The sequence below is a fragment of the Coturnix japonica genome, chromosome 21, assembly GCF_054131305.1.
Source record: "Coturnix japonica strain WE chromosome 21, WE-NBRP24, whole genome shotgun sequence".
NCBI lineage: Eukaryota > Metazoa > Chordata > Aves > Galliformes > Phasianidae > Coturnix > Coturnix japonica.
The window spans coordinates 2,487,890-2,513,821 of record NC_140683.1 but is presented as its reverse complement, the minus strand read 5'-3'; the positions used below and the strand labels follow the sequence as shown (position 1 = coordinate 2,513,821).

The 25,932-nt window shown below is 41.0% G+C and overlaps 2 protein-coding genes across 41 annotated transcripts in view; one reads left to right on the top strand and one right to left on the bottom strand.

Annotated features, from left to right (window-relative positions):
- The first annotated feature begins 21 nt into the window (after positions 1-21).
- On the top strand, positions 22-25,932 carry SLC2A8 (solute carrier family 2 member 8). Of its 9 annotated transcripts, none has more exons than XM_032448048.2 (10): positions 22-238; positions 461-620; positions 1,670-1,876; positions 11,034-11,133; positions 11,304-11,515; positions 12,044-12,187; positions 12,772-12,880; positions 13,570-13,743; positions 14,276-14,421; positions 24,383-24,684. In XM_032448048.2, the coding sequence occupies exons 1-10, from the start codon at positions 180-182 to the stop codon at positions 24,395-24,397; spliced, it is 1,326 nt and encodes a 441-aa protein (XP_032303939.1). In that variant the 5' UTR covers positions 22-179; the 3' UTR covers positions 24,398-24,684. The 9 variants fall into 9 exon arrangements, with proteins under 9 accessions (XP_032303939.1, XP_015734890.1, XP_085376959.1 ...); XM_015879404.3 differs by lacking the exon at positions 24,383-24,684 and adding an exon at positions 14,570-16,597; XM_085520833.1 differs by lacking the exons at positions 11,034-11,133; positions 24,383-24,684 and adding exons at positions 10,931-11,002; positions 14,570-16,597.
- The window catches only part of GARNL3 (GTPase activating Rap/RanGAP domain like 3), a 44,937-nt gene continuing 35,600 nt past the window's right edge, over positions 16,596-25,932 (bottom strand). For 23 of the 32 annotated variants that reach the window (XM_085520806.1, XM_085520789.1, XM_085520790.1 and 20 more), the window contains 5 exons: positions 25,254-25,372; positions 24,684-24,819; positions 23,391-23,606; positions 22,954-23,065; positions 16,596-22,216 (listed from right to left, as the gene is read on the bottom strand). In XM_085520806.1, the coding sequence (XP_085376932.1) occupies positions 22,060-22,216; positions 22,954-23,065; positions 23,391-23,606; positions 24,684-24,819; positions 25,254-25,372 (740 nt within the window). In that variant the 3' untranslated portion in view covers positions 16,596-22,059. Of the gene's footprint in view, positions 22,217-22,616; positions 23,607-24,683; positions 24,820-25,253; positions 25,373-25,932 lie in introns of those variants that run through there. The other 9 variants (XM_085520783.1, XM_085520791.1, XM_085520788.1 and 6 more) reach the window with 3 other exon arrangements.

The window sequence follows — 25,932 nt, the reverse complement described above, 5'->3', positions numbered from 1 at the left end:
ACCGCGCCCCGCTGCCTCACCGCGGCCGTTTCCGTCTGAACTGGAGCCGTAAAGCGCCGCGTTACTTCCCTGCGTTCGGCGCCGTGCGCGGGTCCGAGCCCGCCCTGTGTGGCGGCGGCTGCCGGCCGTGTAAAGCAGCTGGATTCACTCGTGCCGAGGCGCCCTCCTGCGGCCGGGACATGGCGGCAGAGGAGTCCCAGTACCTGTTGGCTCAGCCGACTTCGGACGCTTACCTGAGGTGCGGGTTGGTGCTGCGTCTCTGCCTATGGAGGGCCCGGGGGCAGCCCCGTTACACTGCAGCGCGGCCGCAGGAGGGGGGGGGGGGGGTAAAGCGGAAGGGAACGCGGAAGGGAACGCGGAAAATGTGACCTCTGGGTCAGAACCTCCGTCGAGTCCATCCGCGCGTTAACGGCCCTTGAGGTGGCGGCAGCTCAATCCTTGTCGGTATCTTCCGCCTCAGAGTGCAAAACAAGAAGCTGTACCTGGCCACGTTCGCTGCTGTCCTGGGACCGCTGAGCTTTGGCTTCGTGCTGGGCTATAGCTCACCTGCTATTCCAGAGCTGAGGAAAATCAACAATCCGGAATTACGACTGGACGACAATCGGGCATCGTGGTTTGGGGTACGTCTCTGTATGATACATTATGCTCTTGTCATTTCCCCACGTGGTGGACTTCAGGCTATTCACAGTAACAGCCTTCAGGGCTTTAAAACAGTTTGGGAAGCCAGTTTGTGAATGAACAGATAAAATAAACATACAGTTGCATTTCTTTCTCCACAGAGAGGGCTTTGCGTGTGACCTGAGAATTGCTTGCTGTCCAATTGTGGTGAATCGTGCTTCTTGACTATGATTTGATAAGAAGTTAATGTTTATTTTGTTTTTCTAAACACCTGCATGCATTTTATTTTCAGAAGCTATTTACTTAAAAGAATTTGTTATGTGTTATTTATGTATTTATATCTGTGTAGATAGATAGACATGTAGATAGATAGATGTATATGTATATATCCATGGAAACATAGAATCTTTGTATTTGGAAGGGACTTCTGAAGGCCATTTACTCCAACTCCCCTGAAATGAACAGGGATGCCACAGCTGGTCTCCATGGATGGGGCATCATCTGTTCTAGATGGAATGCTGCATCCAGATGTGGAGTCCTCAGTATAGGAGAGACGTAGACCTGTTGGATCATGTGCAGAGAAAGGCCACAGCAATGATCCGTGGAACGGAACAGTTCTCCTATGAGAGTAGGCTGAGAGAGTTGGGGCTCTTCAGCCTGGAGAGGAGAAGGCTGCAGGGTGACCTGGTGGTGGCCTGTCGGTATCTAAAGGGGAGCTACAGGAAAGAAGAGAACAGATTCTGTAGCAGGGTCCCCTTGTTCTATCACAAGGGAAAATGGCTTCAAGCTCAAAGAGAGTAGATTTAAGTTAGATACAAGGAAAATATATTTTACAGTGAGGGTGGTGAGGCAGTGGAACAGGTTGCCTAGTGTTGTGGTTGATGCCCCTGTCTCTAGAGACTTTCAGGGTGAGGCTGGATGAAGCCCTGGGCAGCCTGATCAGCTGTTGTGTCCCTATTCATCGCAGGGGAGTTGGACTGGATGGCCTTCAGAGGTCCCTTCCAACTCTAAGCATTCTATGATATGTATTTTTTTAACTTGTTTTTTGAAGTCTATAGTAACATTGGGAGCTGCTGCTGGAGGAATACTGGGAGGCTGCCTTGTGGATAAGATTGGGAGAAAGCTGAGTCTGATGCTGTGTTCAGTACCATATGTCTCTGGATACATAGTTATTATTTCAGCTCAGAACATCTGGATGCTCTATTTTGGACGAATACTAACTGGCTTAGCCAGTGGAATTACTTCACTTGTTGTTCCAGTAAGTAGAGCGTCATTTCTGGTCACAAGGTGGCTTGTTTGTTTGTTTGCTTTTTAGGCTTTTCTATTTGAGCATTTGTTATTCTGTAGTATGACTATAAGTGGTTTGGGTGTAGTAATTCTAGCAAAGGCAACAGATTTAGAATAAATGTTATAGATCATATTTTGCGTGTTGCTTCTTCTAGCAGCACTTCTGTACTATCACAGTATCACAGTCTTGTGCGAGTTGGAAGGGACCTTAGAGATCATTGAGTCCAACCCCCCGGGATTCGAGCCTCATGTGTAGCAGAGCGGCACTTCTACCACTTGCGCCACAGGGGGATTCGAACCCGGGCCTCCAGTGTTGCAAAGTGGCGTCCTTAACCACTGCGCCACCGGAGGCACACAAATGCACATACTATGCATCCTTATTACAGTGATATGATTGTTCTGATTCTTCTTCTGTCTACTAAACTGATAGAGGAGGACCATGAAGATGATCAGAGAGACCTGGAGCACCTCCCCTAGAGAACTGGGGCTCTTCAGCCTGCAGAACAGAAGGCTCCAAGGAGACCTTATAGCAGCCTTCCAGTACCTGAAGGGGGCCTACAGGAAAGCTGGGGAGGAACTTTTCTATAATGGCAGGTAGCAACAGGACAAGGGGAAATAGTTTTAAACTGAAATAGGGTAGATTTAGACTAGCTATCAGGAAGAAATGCTTCATGTGAGGGTGGTGAGACGCTGGAACAGGTTGCCCTGTGAGGCTGTGGATGCCCCTTCCTTGGAAGCATTCAGGGCCAGGCTGGATGGGGCTGTGAGCATCATGGTCTAGAGGGAGGTGTCCTTGCCTACATTAGGGGGGTTGGAACAGGATGATCTTAAAGATCCCTTCTAACCCAAACCATCCTGTGATTCTGTGGTTATTTCTGTTTGTATTTTGCAATGGTCTAATAATATTTATCTCTTTAAATACTAATAATGGTAAAGACTTAAGGTTTGCAATTAAACTGCAATCACTTATAAATCCTAGTGCAATGCCAAGTAGAATTGTAGAAGACAATTGTTTGAGTTGGAGGGGATCTTTAAAGGTCATCTAGTCCAGTTCTCTTGCAGTGAACAAGCTGCAGCTAGATCAGGGCGCTCAGAGCTTGCTCCAACCTGACTTTGAATGCCTCCAGGGATGGAGCATCCAGAAGCTCTCTGGACAACTTTGCTTCACTACCCTTGTCGTAAAAACCCTTTTTTCTTATATCTATGTCATGGTTTTGTAATTTTGCTATCAGTATCAGTATTCCACATCATAACATCATGTAAAGTATGGATACTTCTATTGAATGTGCAGTCCACAGAAGAAGACTACATATCCCAGAGAACAACAGGGTTAATGATAAGTCACGGGACCAGGACGCTGTATAATCTCGTTCCCAGGCTGGAGTGCCCTCCTTCTTCTCTCGAACTTCTCGGAGAGTGGGAAGCATTCCAGCCGTGTCGCCTAGAGTTCACAGTAGGCCTCTCGGTTTTCGGGGACTCTCTCTCTCTGTTTCGTTCAATTTGTTAGCCTCAATTATATCATATTGTGTTATCTTGTATTTCGGTATCATATTTAGTAAAATAAGTTTTTCCTCCTTAGATTGTCGCTGTTTTATCCCACTCCCTTTTTCCCCCTCCTTTCCGGGCCCCGGGAGGGGGGCCCACGGGGTGGCTTCCCCTGTCACGGGCATAGGTAAATCTAAGTAACCCGCGACAGATTATTGGTGGAGAATGCGGGCATAGAGCTTTTTAGCTTTTAGAACAACTCTCTCTTTACTCTTAAAGAGCTTCGTTAGGGGAGTGTTATCTTTTCGTAGCTGCTCACTGAGAACATGACCTTGAAATACCAGACAAATTGTCAACATTAAGGGCTGCTGTACATTCTCAGCACTGCTATCTAACTTTTGTGTAGAAAACAAAGGGATTTCTTTCTCCCTTAGAGCAAAGCTAGCTAGCTCTGACTTTTACAGAGCCTGCCAGCTATGAATCCACTCTTCATCCCAGTTGCTCTGTTTAAGGGATTGAAAGCAATTATGATCTTCTTAAAGTATTGGTCAACTATTAACACCATAATTTGGTGTTGTGGAATTGTGCAGGTATATAGCCTAATAAGGTGGATACTGATGGAGACACCTGCCTGGTACTTTTATGAGATGTGGTATGGTCAGAATTTTGGCACCTACATCCCAGATGGAATTGTGAATCTTACAAACACTTGCATCCCAGATGGAATTGCGAATCTTACAAGTACTTGCATCCCAGATGGAACAGGCAATTTTACAAACACCACCATGTTTAATTCATTGTACAGGCTAAAAAAACCCTTTTTATTTAGGTTGTACTCTCAGATTTCCACACGCCTTTCAATAACTGAGATAGGGTTCATACTTGCATCCATGTTATCACTATTAATGAATGCATATATGTTCCTATGCATTCGTTCTATGCGGAAGTCTCCTCCAGAACCAGAGAATGATGACTGGCAGGGAATATGGAAAGGTTTAGGAAAAGTCTTAGAAGCATGGGGACCCGCAGTGTCATGGGATTTCACTCTTGAACACCTAAGGGACCCTAAGAAATTAAGTGAGTATTTGGGTCAGAGATCTAAGGAGGCAAACCTTATGTGGGGTTTGGCTTATGCATACCGTGCTTTGTATCATACTATTCTGGAGAGAGAGAGTTTCCGATCTGAGATTCAAGCCCAAGTTAATTCTGATCAGTCACAGGAGGCATCAGTAGCAATATCAGTTGCCCCTGTGGAAGGCAAGAAATGGAAACGGGTGTCCACGCGTCTAGAACGAAAAGAAGGAGAAGCACAGGGGGGGGCTGCAGAAGACCCAGGTGCCGGGCATGGAGCGGTACCGAAAAAAGCAAAGGCAAAAACCAAGAGGCATGAAGAAGAGACTGATGATGAGGAGGAAATCACCTATTGTCGACCTCTGAAGCTGACTGAAATCCAAGGCTCAAGAAAGGAGTTCACACGGCGTCAAGATGAAGGTATCCTTGCTTGGTTGCTTCGCTGCTGGGACAACGGGGCCAACAGCTTGTCTCTAGATGGTAATGAAGCTCGCCAACTAGGAAGCATTGCCCAAGATGCAGGTATCGACAGAGGGATTAGCAGATGTTCGGATGGAGCTGCCACTCTCTGGTTGCGGCTGTTAGAAGCCGTGAGAGAAAGGTACCCCTATAAGGATGCTTTGAAGCCTAAATTTGATAGTTGGAATACCGTCCAAAAAGGTATTCAGCGCCTGAGGGAATTGGCCATGGCGAAAATGTTGTACAGCCCTGATCCAAGCGAACTTGACCCTGAGAGAGTGAGGGCCGATCCTGACATGTGGCAGAAAATCACAAGTACAGCACCAGAGAGAATGGCACAGTCATTGGTAACAGGTTCTAAAGGGTTCGTGGACAGATGGCCCCGAGTTGTTGAGCTGATTATAATGCTTCAAACCACCGATCAGCAGCTCCCTCAACTGCATGCCGCAGTTTCTGCCATCTCACGGCTAGAAAACCGAGTAGATGAAATGTGCAAGAAATTGTTTCCATCAACTAATCGTAATGATGATCCCGTAATAGTATCAGAAACAACTGATGAAGGTCAATCCTCGTACGGGCCACCAGGTCTAATGAAGGATCTGATCAAAGTATTCCAGTCCTACTCCTCACCTGCATCATCAAAAGTCTCAGCTGTTAAACGCACACGCTTCCCAGCTCGAGCAAAGAACAACAGTACGATTGCACCGCGTGTTTCCATGTGGCGCTACCTACGTGACCGTGGAGAAGACATGAGGAAGTGGCATGATCAGCCCACTTCTGCACTACGAGCACGGGTGAAAGAACTACTAGACATACCAACCACCAGTGGAGTTGCTCCAGTCATCACAGGTAACCAATAGAGGGGCCCTGCCCTCAGTCAGGGGAGGGAAAGGGATAATAGAGTTTATTGGACTGTGTGGATTCGATGGCCTGGCACATCAGAACCACAGGAATATAAGGCGCTGGTGGATACCGGTGCACAGTGCACCCTAATGCCCTCCAGTCATGAAGGGACAGAATCAATCCATATTTCTGGAGTGACTGGGGGCTCTCAAGAATTGACTGTGCTGGAGGCTGAAATAAGCCTCACTGGCAAAGACTGGCAAAAACATCCTATTGTGACTGGCCCAGGGGCTCCATGTATACTGGGTATTGATTACCTCAGAAGGGGGCATTTCAAGGATCCTAAGGGGTATCGATGGGCCTTTGGGATAGCTGCTGCAGATATGGACAACATTAAGCAGCTGTCTGTTTTGCCTGGCCTGTCAGAGGACCCGTCTGTTGTGGGGCTGCTACAAGTAAAAGAGCAGCTGGTACCGATTGCTACAAAGACAGTGCACAGACGGCAGTATCGCACCAACAGGGATTCCTTGCTCCCCATTCATGATTTGATTCGCCAGTTGGAGAATCAGGGAGTGATCAGTAAAACTCACTCACCTTTTAACAGTCCCATATGGCCAGTGCGTAAAGCCAGTGGAGAATGGAGGCTGACAGTAGACTACCGTGGCCTGAATGAGGTCACACCCCCATTGAGCGCTGCAGTGCCGGACATGTTGGAACTCCAGTACGAGCTGGAGTCAAAAGCAGCCAAATGGTATGCCACCATTGACATTGCCAATGCCTTCTTCTCTATTCCTTTGGCTGCAGAATGTAAGCCACAGTTTGCCTTCACCTGAAGGGGCATTCAGTATACTTGGAACCGTTTGCCCCAGGGGTGGAAACACAGCCCAACCATTTGCCATGGGTTGGTCCAAACTGTACTGGAACAAGGTGGTGCTCCTGAACACCTGCAGTACATTGATGACATTGTTGTGTGGGGTGATACAGCAGAAGAGGTTTTCACAAAAGGAGAGCAGATCATCCAAATTCTTCTACAAGCCGGCTTTGCTATTAAGCGAAGCAAAGTAAAAGGACCTGCCCAGGAAATTCAGTTCTTAGGTATAAAGTGGCAGGATGGACGTCGTCACATCCCGACAGATGTGATCGACAAAATCACTGCCATGTCTCCACCAACTAGCAAGAAAGAGACACAATCTTTCCTGGGTGCAGTAGGCTTTTGGAGGATGCACATTCCAAACTACAGCCTCATTGTAAGCCCCCTTTATCAGGTGACGCGGAAGAAGAACGATTTTGCATGGGGCCCTGAGCAGCAGCAGGCTTTTGAACAGATTAAACAAGAGATAGCCCGAGCTGTAGCTCTGGGGCCAGTACGGACTGGACAGGATGTAAAGAACATCCTCTATACTGCTGCTGGAGAGAAAGGCCCCACTTGGAGTTTGTGGCAAAGAGCCTCAGGAGAGACCCGAGGCCGACCCCTGGGATTCTGGAGTCGATCATATAAGGGGTCTGAAGAGTGCTACACTCCAACTGAGAAGGAGATCTTAGCCGCGTATGAGGGGGTTCGGGCTGCTTCCGAAGTAGTCGGGACTGAAACACAGCTCCTTTTGGCACCTCGACTGCCAGTGCTGAACTGGATGTTCAAAGGACAGGTTCCCTCCACTCATCATGCTACCGATGTCACCTGGAGCAAGTGGATTACGCTGATTACACAGCGAGCGCGAATGGGAAACCTCAATCGTCCAGGAATCCTAGAGGTAATCATGGACTGGCCTGAAGATAAAAGGTTTGGAACATCACCAGCAGAAGAGGTATCACATGCTAAAGAGGCCCCACCATACAACGAATTACCAGAAAATGAAAAGAAATATGCCCTATTCACAGACGGATCATGTCGCATTGTAGGGAAGCATCGCAAATGGAAAGCTGCTGTGTGGAGCCCCACACGACAGGTTGCAGAGGCCACCGAAGGTAAGGGAGAATCAAGTCAGTTTGCAGAGGTAAAAGCTGTCCAGCTGGCCTTAGATGTTGCTGAACGGGAGAGGTGGCCAATGCTGTATCTTTATACTGACTCATGGATGGTGGCAAATGCCTTATGGGGGTGGTTACAGAGGTGGGAACAAAACAACTGGCAACGGAAGGGTAAATCTGTTTGGGCCGCTGAATTATGGAAGGACATTGCTGCCCGAACAAAGAATATGGTTGTAAAGGTGCGTCATGTGGATGCACATGTGCCCAAAAGTCGGGCTACTGAAGAACAACAAAACAACCATCAGGTAGATAAAGCTGCCAAAATTGAGGTGGCTCAAATTGACTTGGACTGGCAGAATAAGGGTGAATTATTTCTAGCTCGATGGGCTCATGAGACCTCAGGTCATCAAGGAAGAGACGCGACATATAAGTGGGCCAGAGACCGAGGGGTGGACTTAACCATGGACGCTATTGCGCAGATTATTCATGATTGTGAAACATGTGCCATAATTAAACAAGCCAAAAGGATGAAACCTCTCTGGGAGGAAGGGCGATGGCAAAAGTATAAATATGGGGAGGCGTGGCAGGTTGATTATATCACCTTGCCACGATCTCGCAGTGGTAAGTGTTATGTACTCACCATGGTGGAGGCAACCACTGGGTGGCTTGAAACATACGCAGTACCCCATGCTACTGCTCGAAACACCATATTAGGTCTTGAGAAACAAGTCCTGTGGCGACATGGCACCCCAGAAAGAATTGAATCTGATAATGGGACACATTTTAAAAATTCCCTTATAAATACTTGGGCCAAAGATCATGGCATTGAGTGGATTTATCATATTCCCTACCATGCACCAGCTTCTGGTAAAATTGAACGATATAATGGGTTGTTGAAAACTATGTTGAAAGCAATGGGTGGCGGAACATTTAAGCACTGGGAGAAGAATCTGGCAGAAGCCACTTGGTTGGTGAATACTAGAGGATCTGTCAATCGTGATGGTCCTAGTCAATCTAGCCCCCTACACACTGTAGAAGGAGATAAGGTCCCTGTTGTACATGTAAAGAACATGTTGGGAAAAGCTGTTTGGGTCCTTCCAGCTTCTGGAAAGGGCAAACCTATCCGTGGAACTGTCTTTGCCCAGGGACCGGGGTGCACTTGGTGGGTAATGCAGAAGGATGGGGATGTTCAATGTGTGCCACAAGGGAATTTGATGCTGGGGGAGTGCAGTCAATAATTTTATGTATTTATATGTATATATGTTTGCATGTGTAGTGTATTTTAGTTATTATAGTTGTACATTTAGTTATGTTACATGTAATTCTACTGTTTAGCTATCATAATTTTACATACGTGTATATATATGTATATATATATATTTACCATGATGTAATAATGTAGAATAAGGGGTGGAATGTCATGGTTTTGTAATTTTGCTATCAGTATCAGTATTCCACATCATAACATCATGTAAAGTATGGATACTTCTATTGAATGTGCAGTCCACAGAAGAAGACTACATATCCCAGAGAACAACAGGGTTAATGATAAGTCACGGGACCAGGACGCTGTATAATCTCGTTCCCAGGCTGGAGTGCCCTCCTTCTTCTCTCGAACTTCTCGGAGAGTGGGAAGCGTTCCAGCCGTGTCGCCTAGAGTTCACAGTAGGCCTCTCGGTTTTCGGGGACTCTCTCTCTCTGTTTCGTTCAATTTGTTAGCCTCAATTATATTATATTGTGTTATCTTGTATTTCGGTATCATATTTAGTAAAATAAGTTTTTCCTCCTTAGATTGTCGCTGTTTTATCCCACTCCCTTTTTCCCCCTCCTTTCCGGGCCCCGGGAGGGGGGCCCACGGGGTGGCTTCCCCTGTCACGGGCATAGGTAAATCTAAGTAACCCGCGACAATCTAGTTTAAATCTCCCCTCTTTTAGTTTGAAACCGTTTCTCCTTGTCCTGTCACAGCAGACCCTGCTGAAGAATCTGTTCCTTTCTTTCTAAAGGAGGGCTTATAGCCCTCCTTTAGATAGTGAAAAGCTGTCATCTGGTCTCCATCGAGCCTACTCAGAAGTAGTGACTTCTGCTTCCATTAAACTGTTATCTTCAGAAAATTAACTTTTTTCGTATATTCTTGCGGTAGTTTAATGGAAACAATTTGTGCTTGTCTTCTTTTTCTGGTATTATTTGATCAACTGGGTCAAACTTGGGGTTGGAATAAGATTGTCGTTAAGGTCCCTTCCAGTCCCAGCCATTCTATGAAAAAATGCCTTTGGATCTAGCAGTAGCATTAAGTAAACTGTCTAGAATTTTAGTATTTGAGTTTATTTTCTGGTGTTTGTGCATTCCTAGTTTTTGAAGTAAAAAGTGAACTGAAACATAAAAGGGAAGGAAGTCACACCATACTTTAAACAAAAAATCAGGGTAGTGGGATCTAAATGATAAAATTGTGCAACTTTTTCCATTGCTAAGAACTTTGCTGTGTAGGTTTAAAAGCAGACAGAACTCCTTCACAGATATTAACACACCTGACTGCGTTATCTGTTTCCTGGAGCTGAGCTCTTGAGTTTCCTTATGTAATGGTTATTTGTAAAAGAGATAAAATTGCAATGATGAAGTAGAAGAATGACATATGCAATACTGTGGTTTTGTAGATCTGAATTATTACTGAGTTAAGGAATACTTATTTCAATATTAACTTTGGGAAGAACTGAATATGTTAAAAAATGGAGGGAGTGGCATTTCTGTTTTCTCTCTGTTGCTGATCTGTAGCCATGACTTAGTATCAATGCATGAAAAAAATACAAAAAGAAAACTGAAAAATTTAAGCTGAACCCAGATATTGGATGAGATGTGATGCCTGCTGTTAATATGTATGTTAAGATAAGGACAATTAATTTTGGATTTTTTGGAGAATGAAATAATAGAAGTAATACCCAGTCTTTACAGTGAATTAAAAACTTCCAACTTAGATTTGGAAAGACTTTTATATGTGGCCCGGGGTGCATGTTTCTGCAGGAAGCATAAGGAAGCCCTCACTAATGCAAGTTTATTTGTCTGTCAGATCCTTAGCTGACGGCAACAACATTCTTCCTAGGGTCTCCTTTTTTCCCTGGTTTTTCATACTGTTAATATGTATTTATGAGATGACACTATTCTATCCTCTCAATTTTACTGATTTTTTTTTTATTTTTTTTTTTTTGAGGGTTTCTAGGAAATACGTTTGGTTTTCAGAAATAAATTATTTCTCTACTTCTTGATCCTACATTGGATTGAGGTAATTATTAGACATTTTCTCCCTGTTTTAGGTATATATATCGGAAATATCTCATACAAGTGTTCGTGGTATGCTTGGCTCTTTTGTCCAGTTGATGGTGGTGACTGGCATACTTGGAGCCTACATTGCAGGTATTGGAGTTAGGTCTCTACAAAAAAGAATTAATACATGTAATGAAAGAACTGCACTAAGGAATTGAAAGCAAAGGTCAATTCATTTCCATAGCCGTTAATTTTGTTGTACAAATGTTAATTCTTATATAGCTGATGTTTGGTTTTTCTTTTTTCTTTTTGTTGTGCAGGAATGGCACTAAAATGGCAATGGCTGGCAGTATTATGTTCTTTTCCACCATGCATCATGCTTTTGTTTATGTTGTTCATGCCTGAAACACCGAGATTTCTGCTGGATCAGAATAAACGTGCAGAAGCTATTGCTGCTTTACAGTTCCTGCGAGGACTATATGTGGACCATGAATGGGAATGCCAGCAAATTGAAGCTAATGCTGAGGAGGAGGTGATGAGAATCTGATTTACACTAAAGACAAAAAGTCTCAAAGTATACAGTTTAATTAAATGATTTTTATCATAGCTTAGTTAATTGCCTTTTCTACAGTGGTCCAAACCTGTTTCATCACAAATGAACTGAAGAAGCAGTTCAGTGCCTCTAACGCTTATTTGCTGTTGCACCACCTTAAAGTAATATTTAACCTCTTGTAATGAGATACAAGCTTAGACAGTCATGTCTAATGATTGATGTTCTATTTCTGCAAACTATCGATTCTTTCCTGTTAACTTTCTCTGTAAAGTACCATTGATTTTTGTCTCTAGAACCTGAGAGAAGGCTAAAAATATTTTCCTGGGGTTCTCATACTTCAAATATAAACACTTTTACTACTAAGAAATTAAATTTTGCTGAAGAGGGGTGGAAAACTTACTCTTTGAACATGCTGAAATGTTCTGAGGATTTTTATTTTTTGTTCATTTAAAGTAGTTTTTTTCATGGAGCCATTGCATCATCTTTTTTTTTTTTTTTTTTTAACAGGGACTAAGCCTCTTTGAACTTAAGAATCCTTCAGTCTACAGACCACTTCTTATTGGTGTGATTCTGATGTTTCTCCAGCAAGCAACAGGCATTAATGCAGTTATGTTTTATGCAGAAACAATCTTTGAAGATGCAAACTTCCAGGTAATCAGTGTGCTGTTAAATGTCCATAGTTTCAGCTTAGTTGGTGCTGAGTAAGCATAGAATATGTAACAAACTTACCTGATATTAAACCCATCTGCATCATAAGTAACAGAGTTGGAGTGCTGACGATCATCTTTTGCTTTAATCTCTTAACTGTGTTACTCTGGCATACCTGAATGTTATTGTTTTTTTGTTTGGTTTTTTTTGTGGGGAAGTATGTTGTGTCTGAAACTTTGATATGGATAGAAATCTTTATTATAGTCATCTCATCCTTGTAATAGAACTTTTTTAAAAAATACAGTTATAAATTCAGTGCTTCAGAAAAAGTCAGACACTAGGGGCAAGTTGTGACTTATTTAACAACTTACTAAGAGACCAATATATTATGTTAATTAACGTGGATGTCTTTATTTTATGTATTCCTTCCCCTAGTTAACTTATGTTATGCAGTTTTTCTTGATCCAGAGTTTCATAGTTTCATAGTTTCATAGTTAAGAAGCAAATGCATCTCTAATGCCTGATAAGTAATCCTGTTACCAGCCTGAAAGAGCAAATTCTTCTCTTTGTCTCCTCCTTTATTTCAGGACAGCAGAATGGCTTCTGTTGTTGTGGGTTCCATACAAGTATGTTTCACTGCTGTGGCTGCACTTATCATTGATAAAACCGGAAGAAAAGTGCTGCTTTATGTGTCTGGTAAAATAACTTATTGAATTCTGTTCTATGAGAAGAGATATGCAGAGTACTAAAAAGTGTTGGAACTATTGGGGAAATTAAGTGTTACAATTTATTTATTTCATCATCATCATAGTATCGTAGTATCATAGTCTCATGTGGGTTGGAAGGGACCTTAGAGAGTCCAACCCCCGGGATTCGAGCCTCCTGTGTAGCAGAGCGGCACTTCTACCACTTGCGCCACAGGGGGGATTCGAACCCTGGGCCTCCAGTGTTGCAACATGGCATTCCTACCACTTGCGCCACTGGGGCACACTAAGTGCTTTATTTTATAAACAGATTATAACTGATGGCTTAACCCCTGATTCATATGAGGAAATTGCCGTGTTATACATGCTTCATAGGCTGAACTCTTTGAAACTACTTAGAGCTATCTTTGTGTCTTTTTACCAGGCTGATTTTTACTTTGGACACATTGTTGATAGCTGTCACACTTCACACTCAATATCAATGACTGCTGTAAAGACTGGTTTAATTTGTGTGTGGAATGATTCACATCTTTCATTCTTGTTGAGGCGAATGTTTATTTCTAATAATGTTATCTTTTTGGAACCACTTCTGCTAGAGCCAGCATATCTTGCATTTAGGTCTCAGAAAGATGAGTGTCTAAGCAACAATCATTGACAACTTAGTTATTGCTTACTTTTCAGGGATAATCATGGCTCTCAGTACCGCATTGTTTGGATTTTACTTTAAAATGGTCCTTCCAAGTGGGAACAATTCATCAAATGCTGATCTGTGGTTCACTTTAAATTCAGTATCTCCTGGAACTGAAACTAGACTATCCTGGCTTGCGGTAGTAAGCCTGGGACTCTTTGTTGCTGGTAAGTAGAACAGGCTTCTAAGTAAATATTAAATGAAACTTGGACTTTCTGGTGAATGTGACAGACTTGTTCAATTTTTCTCACATTATTGAAAAATGGAGCTGTATTTGACAAAGCTTTGAAGTGTATAAGACAAAGTGATGCTGATCACGCACCACCTTTGTGATCAAGCTAGAAGCTAAATAATTAAGTCAGTGTTCTGCAAAAGAAATGTATACCTCCTTGTGCTGATATTATATAGTAATTGCTTATTAATGGGGGAAAAAGGTCTCTGGTAGTATCTGAGCCAAACTGAATTCTGTGATAGATCAAGACAGCAGCAAGCTAAAAATTAATCTTGTTTCTAAAGTTGACCACTTCAGAAACTTATTAAGAAATTTTGCTTGCTAAGAGTCCTCAATTTGCCTTAAAAAGTGTGCTAGTGTTTAGCACACTCCCCTAAAATAATATATTCTTGTAGTGTTATTTGCCGGACACTCTCCCCTTTGAAATATACATAACTTGAATTTATTTTCTTCTTTTGTAATTGCAGGCTTTGCCCTTGGCTGGGGTCCAGTTCCATGGCTGGTAATGTCTGAAATCTTCCCACTTAAAGCAAGGGGCATATCAAGTGGTGCCTGTGTGTTAACAAACTGGGTTATGGCCTTTTTGGTGACCAAGGAATTTCACGATTTTGTAGTAAGCATCATAAATCAAAATTCAACACTTATTTTTATATAGAAACCTATTGAAGATGCTCCCAATAAAACTTTGGGCCAGACTTCTTCAGCAGCATGTATGGATTGTGGTTGTAGTCACACTTTTTTTTGTTTTCTCCCTGCCTTAGGGTTTCTTAACATCCTATGGGACATTCTGGCTCTTCTCTGCCTTCTGCTGCCTCAGTGTGATTTTTGCAGCCTTTTATGTTCCTGAAACAAAAGGACAGACTCTGGAACAGATAGAAGCCTACTTCAGAAAATCTTAAACCTCAGGCTTTTGCTGATACGAAACCTTTACATCATTATTTGTGGTGCTATTGCTAAAACTAACTGTATTACGTTTTAGAAACAATTGTTTTAAGTAATTTTGTAAAATCTACTTTTTCTTCATCTCCCCAAAATCTGTAGGTATTTGCCTGCATTTGATTATTGCTGCATACTTGCTGTAGTATGTTTTCCTTGTGTGGGTCTTGGACATAGTATTTTATTTTTTTTTTTAATTACTGTTGGTTGGGTTTGTTTGTTTTTCCTGGCCTGGCACAGACTGACAGCAGTGGCCATGAAAGAATGTTAAATGTATTTCTGCTGTCTTTTTTTCTCATAGGTAAATTAAGACATAATTTTTAAAATAATTAAAAAATTGTATTTTCCCCCTTCACAGTTCCCTACATATGCTACAATGAAGAAATTAATGCTACAGTGAGGACTGTAATTTCAGATTGCTGTAACTTTTCTTGTATGTGTGTTAATGCTTGAAGGATTGCTTTTGAATGGTGGGCCCAGGTGAACTTAATGAAGTTCAGCACAGCAAAGTGCAAGGTTTTGCACTTGGGCCGGAAGAGCCACAGGCACCTGTACAGGCTGGGAGGAGTGATCTGTGAGAGCAGCTCGGCAGAGAAAGACCTGGGGGTCCTGATAGATGAGAGACTTAACATGAGCCAGCAGTGCACTCTTTGAGCTCAGAAAGCAAATGGGATCCTGGGCTCCATCAGGAGAGGGGTGGTCAGCAGGGATAGGGGGGTGATTGTCCCTCTCGACTCTGCTCTTGTGAGGCCCCATCTGGAGTACTGCGTCCAGGTATGGAGCCCTCAGTACAAGAATGACATGGAGCTGTTGGGAAGGGTCCAGAGGAGGGCCACAAGGATGGTCAGGGGCTGGAACACCTGCCCTCTGAGGACAAGCTGAGGGAGCTGGGCTTGTTCAGCCTGAAGAAAAGAAAGCTGCGGGGTGACCTTATTGTAGCCTTTCAGTACCTGAAAGGAACCTATAAACAGGAGGGGAGTAAACTCTTTGAAAGGGCTGATAATAGTAGGACAAGGGGAAATGTTTTTAAGTTGAAAGAGGGTAGATTTAAGTTGGATGTTAGGGGAAAGTTCTTTACTAGAAGAGTGGTGAGGTCCTGGACTGCCCAGGGAAGTTGTGGATGCCCCATCCCTGGAGGTGTTCAAGGCCAGGTTGGACGGGGCCCTGGGCAACCTGATCTAGTAATGTGGAAATTTGGTGACCCTGCCAGGCAGGGGGGTTGGAGCTTCATGATCCTTGAAGTCCCTTCCAACCCGGGTCATTCTGTGATTCTGTAATGCTTCTGCATCTGGGGTACCTTACCCTGGAATACATCTTGATCCAAAGTGCAGACAGATGAAGGCTGGATTGTCGTGGCTGCTACTGCCAAGATAGCATTATTTGTCCCAGAGATGTGAAGGGAGCTAGGACAACATTTAAATCACAAGACAGACTATTGCTTCCAGCAGGATGTATTTTGGAGTCTCTTCTTCAGAAGGAACTACTAGATGGCATAGACTAAGAGAATATACCCTTTGCCAGAAAAAAAAGAGGAAATTCTCTTTTATAGTGTAAGGGGTAAAAATCTACCACTGAAGAAGGTCTGAATCTTAACAAGGCCCAGAAACAAACCAATACTGGATTGGTTCTTGGCAAAGGGGGGTAGAGCTTAAGACCAATTTCATGGGTGTACCTAAATGTACACAACAGGTTTAAAACATTTCCAGGGAACTATCATAATCCCTGAGCCAAATTTAGGAAAGGTATTAGCCCTGCAAGTGTAAAAGAAATAATTGATGTAAAATTTATTACATATGAAGGAGTAAATCATCTCTTCCTCCTCCACAATAACAATAAATCGCACTTAAAACATTTCCAGCTGTGATAGGAATGTTTCTATTTAGTTGCTACATCTAAAACACAAAGCATATGCACTGTCACATGACATTAAACACAATGGTAATACATCGGTATTTAAGACATGTGGTAGTAAAGATGTTTTCATCACAGACTCAGTATCTGTCTTAACACTGCAGTTATTAAATTACAAAACAGCCTGCTAACATTCAAAGTCTCTGTTAAAACTGACATTGCAGGTTGATTACATTTTCTGCAAAAACCTTTAGAGACAACATTTTCCATTCAAACAGTTAAATACTTAATAGAGCTATAAATAAATAAGAGAAAAATCATCTCAGTTTTTTTCTTCCGATCATATCCTAATTTAATTTTCAGTAGCAAACAAGTAGTCAGTCAGTGGCAGGTCTGCAACAACGAAGTGAAGCAGCTGGGCATTAAGCAGAGGAGTGAAATGGCTGTGTTCAATTGCAGTAACAGTATCTGTACTTTCTATCTTGCATGCTTGCTGCATACTGTCACAGAAGCTTCCTCATATTGTTAATGCAATGTATTTAGTTCTGAGTATAACCTGTTCCCCACAATATCAGGCTACGCCTGAATTTCTGAGAAAAGTGCTTTTACAGAATTAGCAAGGACTCAGCACGTGACATCAAAATTGTTAATAATGACATAGTCAGTATGACGCACACATGTATATATACACATTGAAACATCCAAACTGAAAAGACTATGTCTCAAATGCAGACTAAGCCAAAAGCTATGGGGAAACTCTTGCATCTGCAAATGCAAGTCATTAATGCAAACCTTTAGAAAGGCCTGCAGGAGTTTGAAACTGTGGCTCATCCAAATACACCTACAACAGAGAGGAAAGGGCAGGCATAAGAACCCTTAGCTGTACGTAACAGTACTACGCCTCTAGTGGGTGCAGTCTAATCTGTTACCTGCCTTACTAATAACTGTTTTAACGTTTATTCAGTTGACCATCCAAAAACACTTTGAATTGAGAAACACTTTGAAATTTGAATCTACCAGTCAATTACAAATGCTTGCATATGTATAAAGTCACATGAAAGCAGGCAGCAAAACTGCTATTCATTCTGGGTGCCACTTTACATCCAGGCATGCAATTAAAAAACATAACAAACAAAAACAAAAACAAACAAACAAAAAAAAGCCAGAACAAATTAAAAGAATTAGCTCCAAACCAGGAAACAACTGCAACCAGGATAAGCCACACCTGTCCTTTACAAACCAAGCAACTGAAGATATTAATCGCATACATTCATTCAAGCTAGAATTTATCTTTTGCTATCATGGGAGCATCCAGCCCTTCCATGTTGTACTTCAGTCTTTCTCTCTTCTCAGAAGGAAACATTCCATTAATTTCCATTTCTGAGACTGGAAAGAAAGGACGTTTAGTCTGGAACACAAGTAGGTTTATCTCTGTTCTAAAGTTCCTAAATGCCAAACTGTCCATGGAAAGGACTAATCAAGCATTAGCCTTAAGAGCCACATATTATGCATGTGGGAAGGAACAAACTAATGTGTCCCAGGGCTCTTGGGTCCTACACAAAGTTGTGATGGTTTATAGGCATGTTATAAAGTAAATGTAGTAGAAAGATGATGAGTTACTCAAAACGTTGCTTATTCATTCTTGAACAGAATCAAAATTCAACAACATAATACTGAACAAGCTGTTCTAGTTTATGTTGTTTTGAATGGAGATATCTGGGAGTGAGGTTTGGGCTGGCTGATCTCCTCTGGTCCCTCACAACTTCATCTATTCTGTGATTCTGTATGTTATTACTGATGTTGTTGAGGTACAAGTCCATTCTAAATTAGCTGCCTGTTCACTCCTGCTGCTTACTCCAAAGTGAACTAAATTCCTGTAATTTAAGGTACTGTGCAGAAGGGATGAGAATTTTATTATCCGGAAGTTAAAAGCCCTTCTCCTCCAACAAATCCAGCAAGCTAGGACACAAAACACTTCTTGCAGCAACTAGTCCATGTTAAGAGTCAGTCCAGAATTGACTTTCAGTTTAACTTAGCTTGATAGCAAGCGTTCACACTGTTAACAGCTCTTCCTTCACAGAAAGACTTTTCCACTCTTCTACTGAAGGTGGTGGTAGCAAGCATATTTTCCAGTGTTCTCCTTTAGATGAAGCTACTACCCATCTTTGCTGCATATCCAAATATTTTCTTTTCTCTCAAACATATGATAGTCAGCCAACACCAAGAACGCAGGTTAAGTGGCAGCTTTAATACAAGATGTGAAAGTCTGAATGGTAAATGTTATCAAAAGGGTTGCACTTTGTGCCCAAGGTTACTTTCTAAGCTAATTAAATAGAAGCATGCACATTGCGGACAGGAAAGGAAATAACATGGCTTCAAGGCACTGGAGTGAACAACAGCATAGCAGCCAAACCCAGTAGCCTTCCAGGAAGCCATTTCATTTACTCTGGTCACTTGACATTGGTCTGATGGAGAGATTACAGAGATGTATTAAAACCTGGTCCTGTTTTGAGACTGCCAGTTCTAGGACAAGAATTTATCTCACAAAGATAATTTGTGAGAGTGATGAGACTGTTTTATGCCAAGAGAAACCACATCCTTGTACAGTGGATATTTGTCAGCTGTCCTGGCAGCTTCACATTTTTTAGGTAAGACAAATGTCATAAAGAATTTCTATTTGGTTCTCATGGCTTGCAACAAACAAAATCCAAGCATAACTACCACATTCCCTGTCTTCTACCCACACAACTGGATACTCTTTTACAGTAAGTAGGTAGTATATGACATGAACGTGACCATAAAACCTTAGTTACCACATCTAAGAGTAATAGTAAAAAAACCCCAGCACTGCCTGACCCCTCTTCATCTCCTTTTACTAGGTCTAATATTACTCTTAAATGCCTATACAGCATACTGATTAACTACAGAAGCAAAAACGGTATTGTTAAGGCACTAATTTATTAGGAATGGAGACAGGCAATTCTTCCACTGTTGAGATCTGAGTCCTATCTGAGTATTAATAATTTAGGTCTGGTAGTTTCCAGTGTGACTTACATAACAGTTGGCCCCTTAAGTCAAGCTATATTCAGCTGGTGGGTCAGAAGAGGCAGGGTTACGCAAGTTGACACAGGAACTATGTTTCCATCTTCAAACTACTCCAACATCTTGTTCCAGATAAATACCATGAAGCTAGTCTTTTTATTTTTTGTCTTGCATAAAATGTCAAGTTTTTGCTGTTTTCCTTACAATCCTTTTGCCACTTTTTAGTATTGGCTAGATGTCATCTATTACAGGCAGAACTACAAAGCTACTTTCTTTTGGCACTGTAGTAGTTCTGATTAAAGAAAGTAACTCTTGCCTTATACTCCCTCCACATAGACACGTTTGCCACAAATACCAATCTTTATCATTGTGCCTACCACCATAGGCAAGGTCAGGTACTGTCAAGCTTTCTCCATTCTTCTTTAGTGCTCCATCTATAAGGGTTTTTCCACATCTTTTTGAGATATACCTAAACATGTTTGTTCAGGTTCTTCACTCATGTTAAATCATGCTAGAATAACAGAAGTGAACTTCTGCAGCACATTTAAGATGTGATATTCTAAAATCACTAAGCAAAGTTTCCAGTTAAAATATAATTTTAAACCAAGCCTGAGTTTTGCAGCAAGCTGGTACGCACTTCAAAAACACCCACACAAAGAAATTAAATACTACACTCATAAATTTGTATACTGAAAAAGGCAATGCTTCTGCTTTCTAAAAATACCTAAGTGCAAACAGTGCTTCCTAAAGTGGATTCATTAAGTCCACAGAAGTGTTCATAACTTCCAGCAAGATAAGGACCACATGATGCTTCTGGACCAATTTTTCTTAAACCCCAACTGACCAGATAAGCAGGTTGGGGTAAATGACTGTGGTCTCTGGAAATTCTGACAATTACAAGCTCCTGCAAAGACTTTAAGGTGGCACTTCCGTTCAGAAGTTTATTAAGGCTCACCCCACACATCCATGATTGCCAAAATACTAAAAAACTATGAGCAGCCGCTGGTTAATGTTGTTTCTGCTCCTGAACTAAGTACCGCTTGAATTATTGCTTCTTTTCTTGTTCAAGAATAAGAAGTGATTCTTTCAAGTTATGGCCTTGTATATTTTCTTAGGTGGAGATATTAATTCATCATAATACAATAAACAGAGCATGAAAAACTTTGCAAAGAAGTTTCACATTCAGACAGGCAGAAGCAAAAGGCACAAATTACCACGTGCTTACATGCACTAAGTTTAAAAAAAATAAAGGACACAGAATTATGTCTACAGAAGGAGCAAGAAACACCTGCCAATAAAGCCCACGTCTTCATATATTTATATATAAGGCCTGGAAATATCATATTTTCATGAAAAACAGCAAACTCTTTCAAAATATTGTTTAAAACTGACTTTTTGGCATAAAGGGAAGAGTTAAAAAATAATCGAGCTTAATGATGAAATCTTGTCCTTTGGGTAAACAAAAGATCTTATATGGCTATTTCATCATAGAAAACTAGCTTCCTAGCAGTAACATTTTAGACTGGACCTACTTAGAAAAATATGTTTATCTGAAGCAGTGACTGCAATTGTTGGTGCAAGAGCAAACAACAACAAATTCTGATGCCAGCACAGGAATCTTTCTGCAGTCAGAAAGAAAATTTGGGGGTGGCTTCTGCCTGTAACAAGGAAATCCAAAGGTGCCATTACAGAAAAGTTATTCCAGTAGATGGAGAAATACCATATAATTTTGACTTGAAATTTTAAAGGAAGATTTGTATTTTTTATATAATTCCCTGTGCTCAAAGATTCTTAATGCCAAAACAGTTTTCAGGTTCCTATAGAAATATGTACTCAGACAGGTCAGAGAAAACATCGTGTTCTTATGTCACCTGATCTTTATAGGATCTTGATTCTTCACTGAACAAAATGCAGCTGCATCATTTCAAGGACAAACTGAACTGTTTGGAAAGATCTTGTCTAGAAGGTCTTTTTTTTTGAAGCTTTTTTAAGATTAAAAAAAAACCAACAACAAAAGGAGTGATTTTCATTACAAAATTCTTCTTCCTAGATCACACACATTGTTGTAAAACAATTTATATTAGTAACAGGAATTAGCTTTGCGGAGCGCTACTTCAGGTAGCTCAGAATATGTAACACTTATTATTTACTTCAATTTCAGCCTAAACCTCTCATTGATAACCTTCCTTTAAATTACCACAGAAAAGTAATGGTTCATTAACTGAGATAAGAAAACATACAAACGTCAAAGATGTAAGCATCACCAAACCAGGCTAAGCAAGCCAGAACAACATGAGACCTATAAAGATTAATCACCAATACTTCCAGCCACATTTTACCACTAGAAGCACTGTTTGTGACATTCCTACAGAGCTCACAGAGTTGTAAGAAAAGGTGAAGTAAGGAACAGTCTTGTCTGTCTTCATTTCAAGTCAATGATGTCTTCATCATATAAAGAAGTCAGATGAAATGGAAAGCTAAATGGTGAGCTCTCCTCCCTGTTTGCTACAGAATCAGGATCTGAACTAGTGGAAAGATGACGACCCTCAGCATAGCTTTCGAAAGAGGCTGAGATTATTCTGTAAAGATGAAGACAAAAGTCACTAAAAAAAAAAAATACACAGCAAAGGGCAAGTAGGGTCAATGGCTATTTCTGGATACAATCAAGTTGTCCTAGAGACAGATCTTTAAAACTTGGTTTCTCTCTGTTTAACTCTGCTTCCATAATAATTCTTATTAAAACAAAGATTACAAATACCAAATTACTGCCAAAGGTAACACTAATGAATTGTCCCCCTCCATATAATTTCCAAATAGCAAAATAGTTTTACACTGCAGCAGATTAATAAAAAATAATCTCGGTCTACTGTATCTTGGCTGAATTCCGCTGCTGCTCATCACAAATGTAGGTTATAAAAACAGAGAAAACAACATAATGGCACTAGGGTCTGGTAAGCAGAGCCAAACAGACAAATGCAATGATGTTTCTTTGCAAAATTTATTTTTGAAATAGTAAGACAAGAAGATATGAAGAAAACAATAATTCAGTCTGCAGTTCAAATCCTAGTGACAGGCTCAACTGCAGTAGGTCCCCGCAAAATTCCCTTGCTTCGCTCATAACATGTCTTTTAGCAATATGCATAACCATTTCAGTACTGTTATTAGATACTAAATTACAGATCAGCATGAAATTCACAAAGGCTTCAGTCAATCCCTACCCAACTGGGAAAACCATAAAGCATTTGAAAAGCCATCAATTCTCAAAACATTTATAGTCTAACTTAGGCTCTTTTCTAAAGCCCATATATTTATTTACCTGTCACTACTAGTTGATCTTACTGCTCCCTGCTTGGGGTCTGACTGTCTTCGAGGAATCTTTTTTTGCTTCTGTGCACCTTCTGTCTTGGGAATAGGCTCATCCAAGAGGCCTCAATAAAGGAATAAAAGTCTTAATATTCTCATCAGAAAACATTCACAACAATGTTTGTTATTTTTTTCATTTTTTCAATGATTTTCATTTTTAACCCTATAGCTTTCAGCTGACTTACTGTCCGCTCATATATAAGGTGACCATATTCTATCTAAACTATTTGCAAACAGCATTTTCTTACTTTTTGTTTGAACTACTTATTTATGAACACTGGTTGTCTGTCACTAATCTGACTGTAATGAGATTAGCCCAAAGATGCTCCAAAAATTAAAAATTATATCAGTGGTAACTGATATGTATACTGAAGAACAAGGGGAGTTTACCCAGCAATTCTTTACGTGTTCTGTTTGCAATTTCTTTAATTTCCATGCGAGATAAGGACAGTGAGTGAGTTACAGGAAGAGAGGTAATGCCACTGGATGTTGGAGTAGTGACGACTTTAGGAGTCAAAGGTGACTTCAGAGGTCGTTCAACACTTCGCCCAACCAGATTACTAAGAGGAATTTTATACAGGCTTTTACATGTAACTTCACCTGAAACTCAAAAGGAAAAAAGAATGTTACTCTTTCACAACAAATCAGTTCTTAATACTTCAAAATGAAAAATCATACACAAAAGTTATAATCACTGTGTGGTCCTTTTAAACTCAAGTAACCTTGTTTGCTTTGCACCTTACAATATAAGCAGGCTAGGGAAAGGAAGAAACAGAATCACATTTTGCACTGACATTCTGGCTTACAGAGGAAAAGAGTGTTGACTCAGCAAAGTGATGAATCAGCAATGTAAAAAGGAAGTAAATTCACTGTCTTAAGGCTGATATCCCAACTGTAAGGCCATGACTCAATATTCTGTTAATGATTTCCCAGGTATTTTAATATGTGGCCAGAATACTGTAGTCTGGATCCCAAATAGTTTAAATTGTGGCTTCTCTTCTTAAGTGACGTAGAAGACTCTACATTTTCTTAAATCTCTGAGGAAAAAGAAAACACCTACCAACTTAACACCAAACAGCATTTCCTTTTAAAAACTGAAATTCTGATTCCTTTCTCTTCTTCCTTTCTGCCAACAGTACCAGATTTAAAAGACCAAGGCATACATACATATTGCATTATCTAGCCAATACTCCCATGTTTTGCCATTACTGTTTCCTTATAGATCAACTACTCTCAGATTGCCTTGAAGTAAAGTGATTGTACAGACTCTTGAGACTAGAAATGCTGCTTCTGAATTTGAAAAAACTCTAATAATCAAGGGATGCTTTAGCTGTTTTTAGGTGAAAGGAATGGTGTTTAATTTTATGCCTTTTTTTCTTTAGTCCTGGACATTCTGACAGAGATTCATCAAGCTAGTGAAGCTTAATTCCTCCTCCCATGTTATAAATGATTGCTTCAAAATAATGCTACCATGCATTCAAAAGAGATACAGTGGGGCAAAAAAGCTCTCCCAGGTGATTCAGATCACTGGGTAAACAACATTTCTATCTTCTAGACTCTCAACTATGAACTCAAAATCTTTTATCTATCAATTTCATCCTACTAAAGATCAGCTATACTGAGATGTGGAAGCTGCTGGAACTATCAGAGATGATTATTCATGCTGCCTAGAAACCATATTACCTTCTGAAGAAGACACAGAACATTCTGGAATGTCATAAGCTGTAGGTGTTTGAGGTGAACTCCTTGAACTCATTTCCTTAGAACCACTATGAGATGATCCACTTACTGCAGCAGCAGCTTTAAAATAAATATCCAACTGAAATGACAAAGAACTCATCATTAGTACTACAAGACTTTCTTAATCATTCGCTGAGTAAGAGCTCAAATGTTTCTCCACTGAGTTTCGTTGTCACTAGCTGCATTGCTGCTAATTTGGTTAGGGCTACCTCATGGTATCTTGGGGATACAGCTCTGGGGATAACATCACTTCTGTGATGTTCAGAATAGCACTTGCCCCATAAACAATCAAATACCTCAAGTATGCACTACTGCAGACAATCAAGGACAGTGAGATCAACTCTGATCCTCGTTTTACTTAATAAAAACTAAGAGCACACAGATGAATATATACCAGCAATGAATGCACAAGTGTGAGCTTTGGTTTGGTTTGTATTTGGCTTAGACAACTTTTTATGTTAAATAGATCCCAGCATCTCACAAATAGTCAAACATGTTCTTCTTATCTCTTACCCTGGATGCTACGAGTTGAAGCTCAGGTACAACTGCTGTGTGGACTAAGTTTCCATTCACCACTAAACGGATCTCAATGGAATCAGTAGTGAAGGCAAGTATGTAAGGGAAAGCACAGACTGCAATGAAGCAAAAAATTATTTGGCACAGAAGAATGATTAATGTAAATGTTTCTTGGATGCTCAATGAAGTCTGTTCTTGAGTATCTGACCTACTCCGGCATCTGCCTTTTCTACGACGAAGTCTGCCTAATAAACTGATGAACATTCAGATACACCAAGCCTGAACAAAATTTCATTCTTCATGTCTGGCAGAACACAGACTGAACGGGAAATAAAAACAGAAAAAACAGAAAGGAAAAAAAGTTCAGCAAGCAAAAATACTCTGCACCAAGGCTCTACTTTCCAAAAGACACTATAGATACTCAGCAGAAGTGACATCATTAATGCAGCATGCTTATAGAATCACAGAGTTATCCATTTTGGAAAAGACCATCAAGATCATGAAGTTCAACCATCAATCTGACCCCTCCAAGTTCCATCACTAAACCATATCCCTTTGTGCCATGTTCACATGTCCATTAAATACCTACAGGGATGGAGAGACCACCATATCACTGGGCAATGCATTTCAACGATTAACTACCATTTCCATTAATAAATTCTTAAGAATTTATTAA

What these genes read in the sequence shown, in the direction of transcription:
- SLC2A8 (XM_015879404.3), top strand. Translation starts at nt 180, where the DNA reads ATGGCGGCAGAGGAGTCCCAGTACCTGTTGGCTCAGCCGACTTCGGAC. An exon ending in TTGAAGATGCAAACTTCCAG is followed by an intron (nt 12,188 to 12,771) that starts GTAATCAGTGTG and finishes CCTTTATTTCAG; the next exon opens with GACAGCAGAATGGCTTCTGT. An exon ending in CCTGGGACTCTTTGTTGCTG is followed by an intron (nt 13,744 to 14,275) that starts GTAAGTAGAACA and finishes TTGTAATTGCAG; the next exon opens with GCTTTGCCCTTGGCTGGGGT.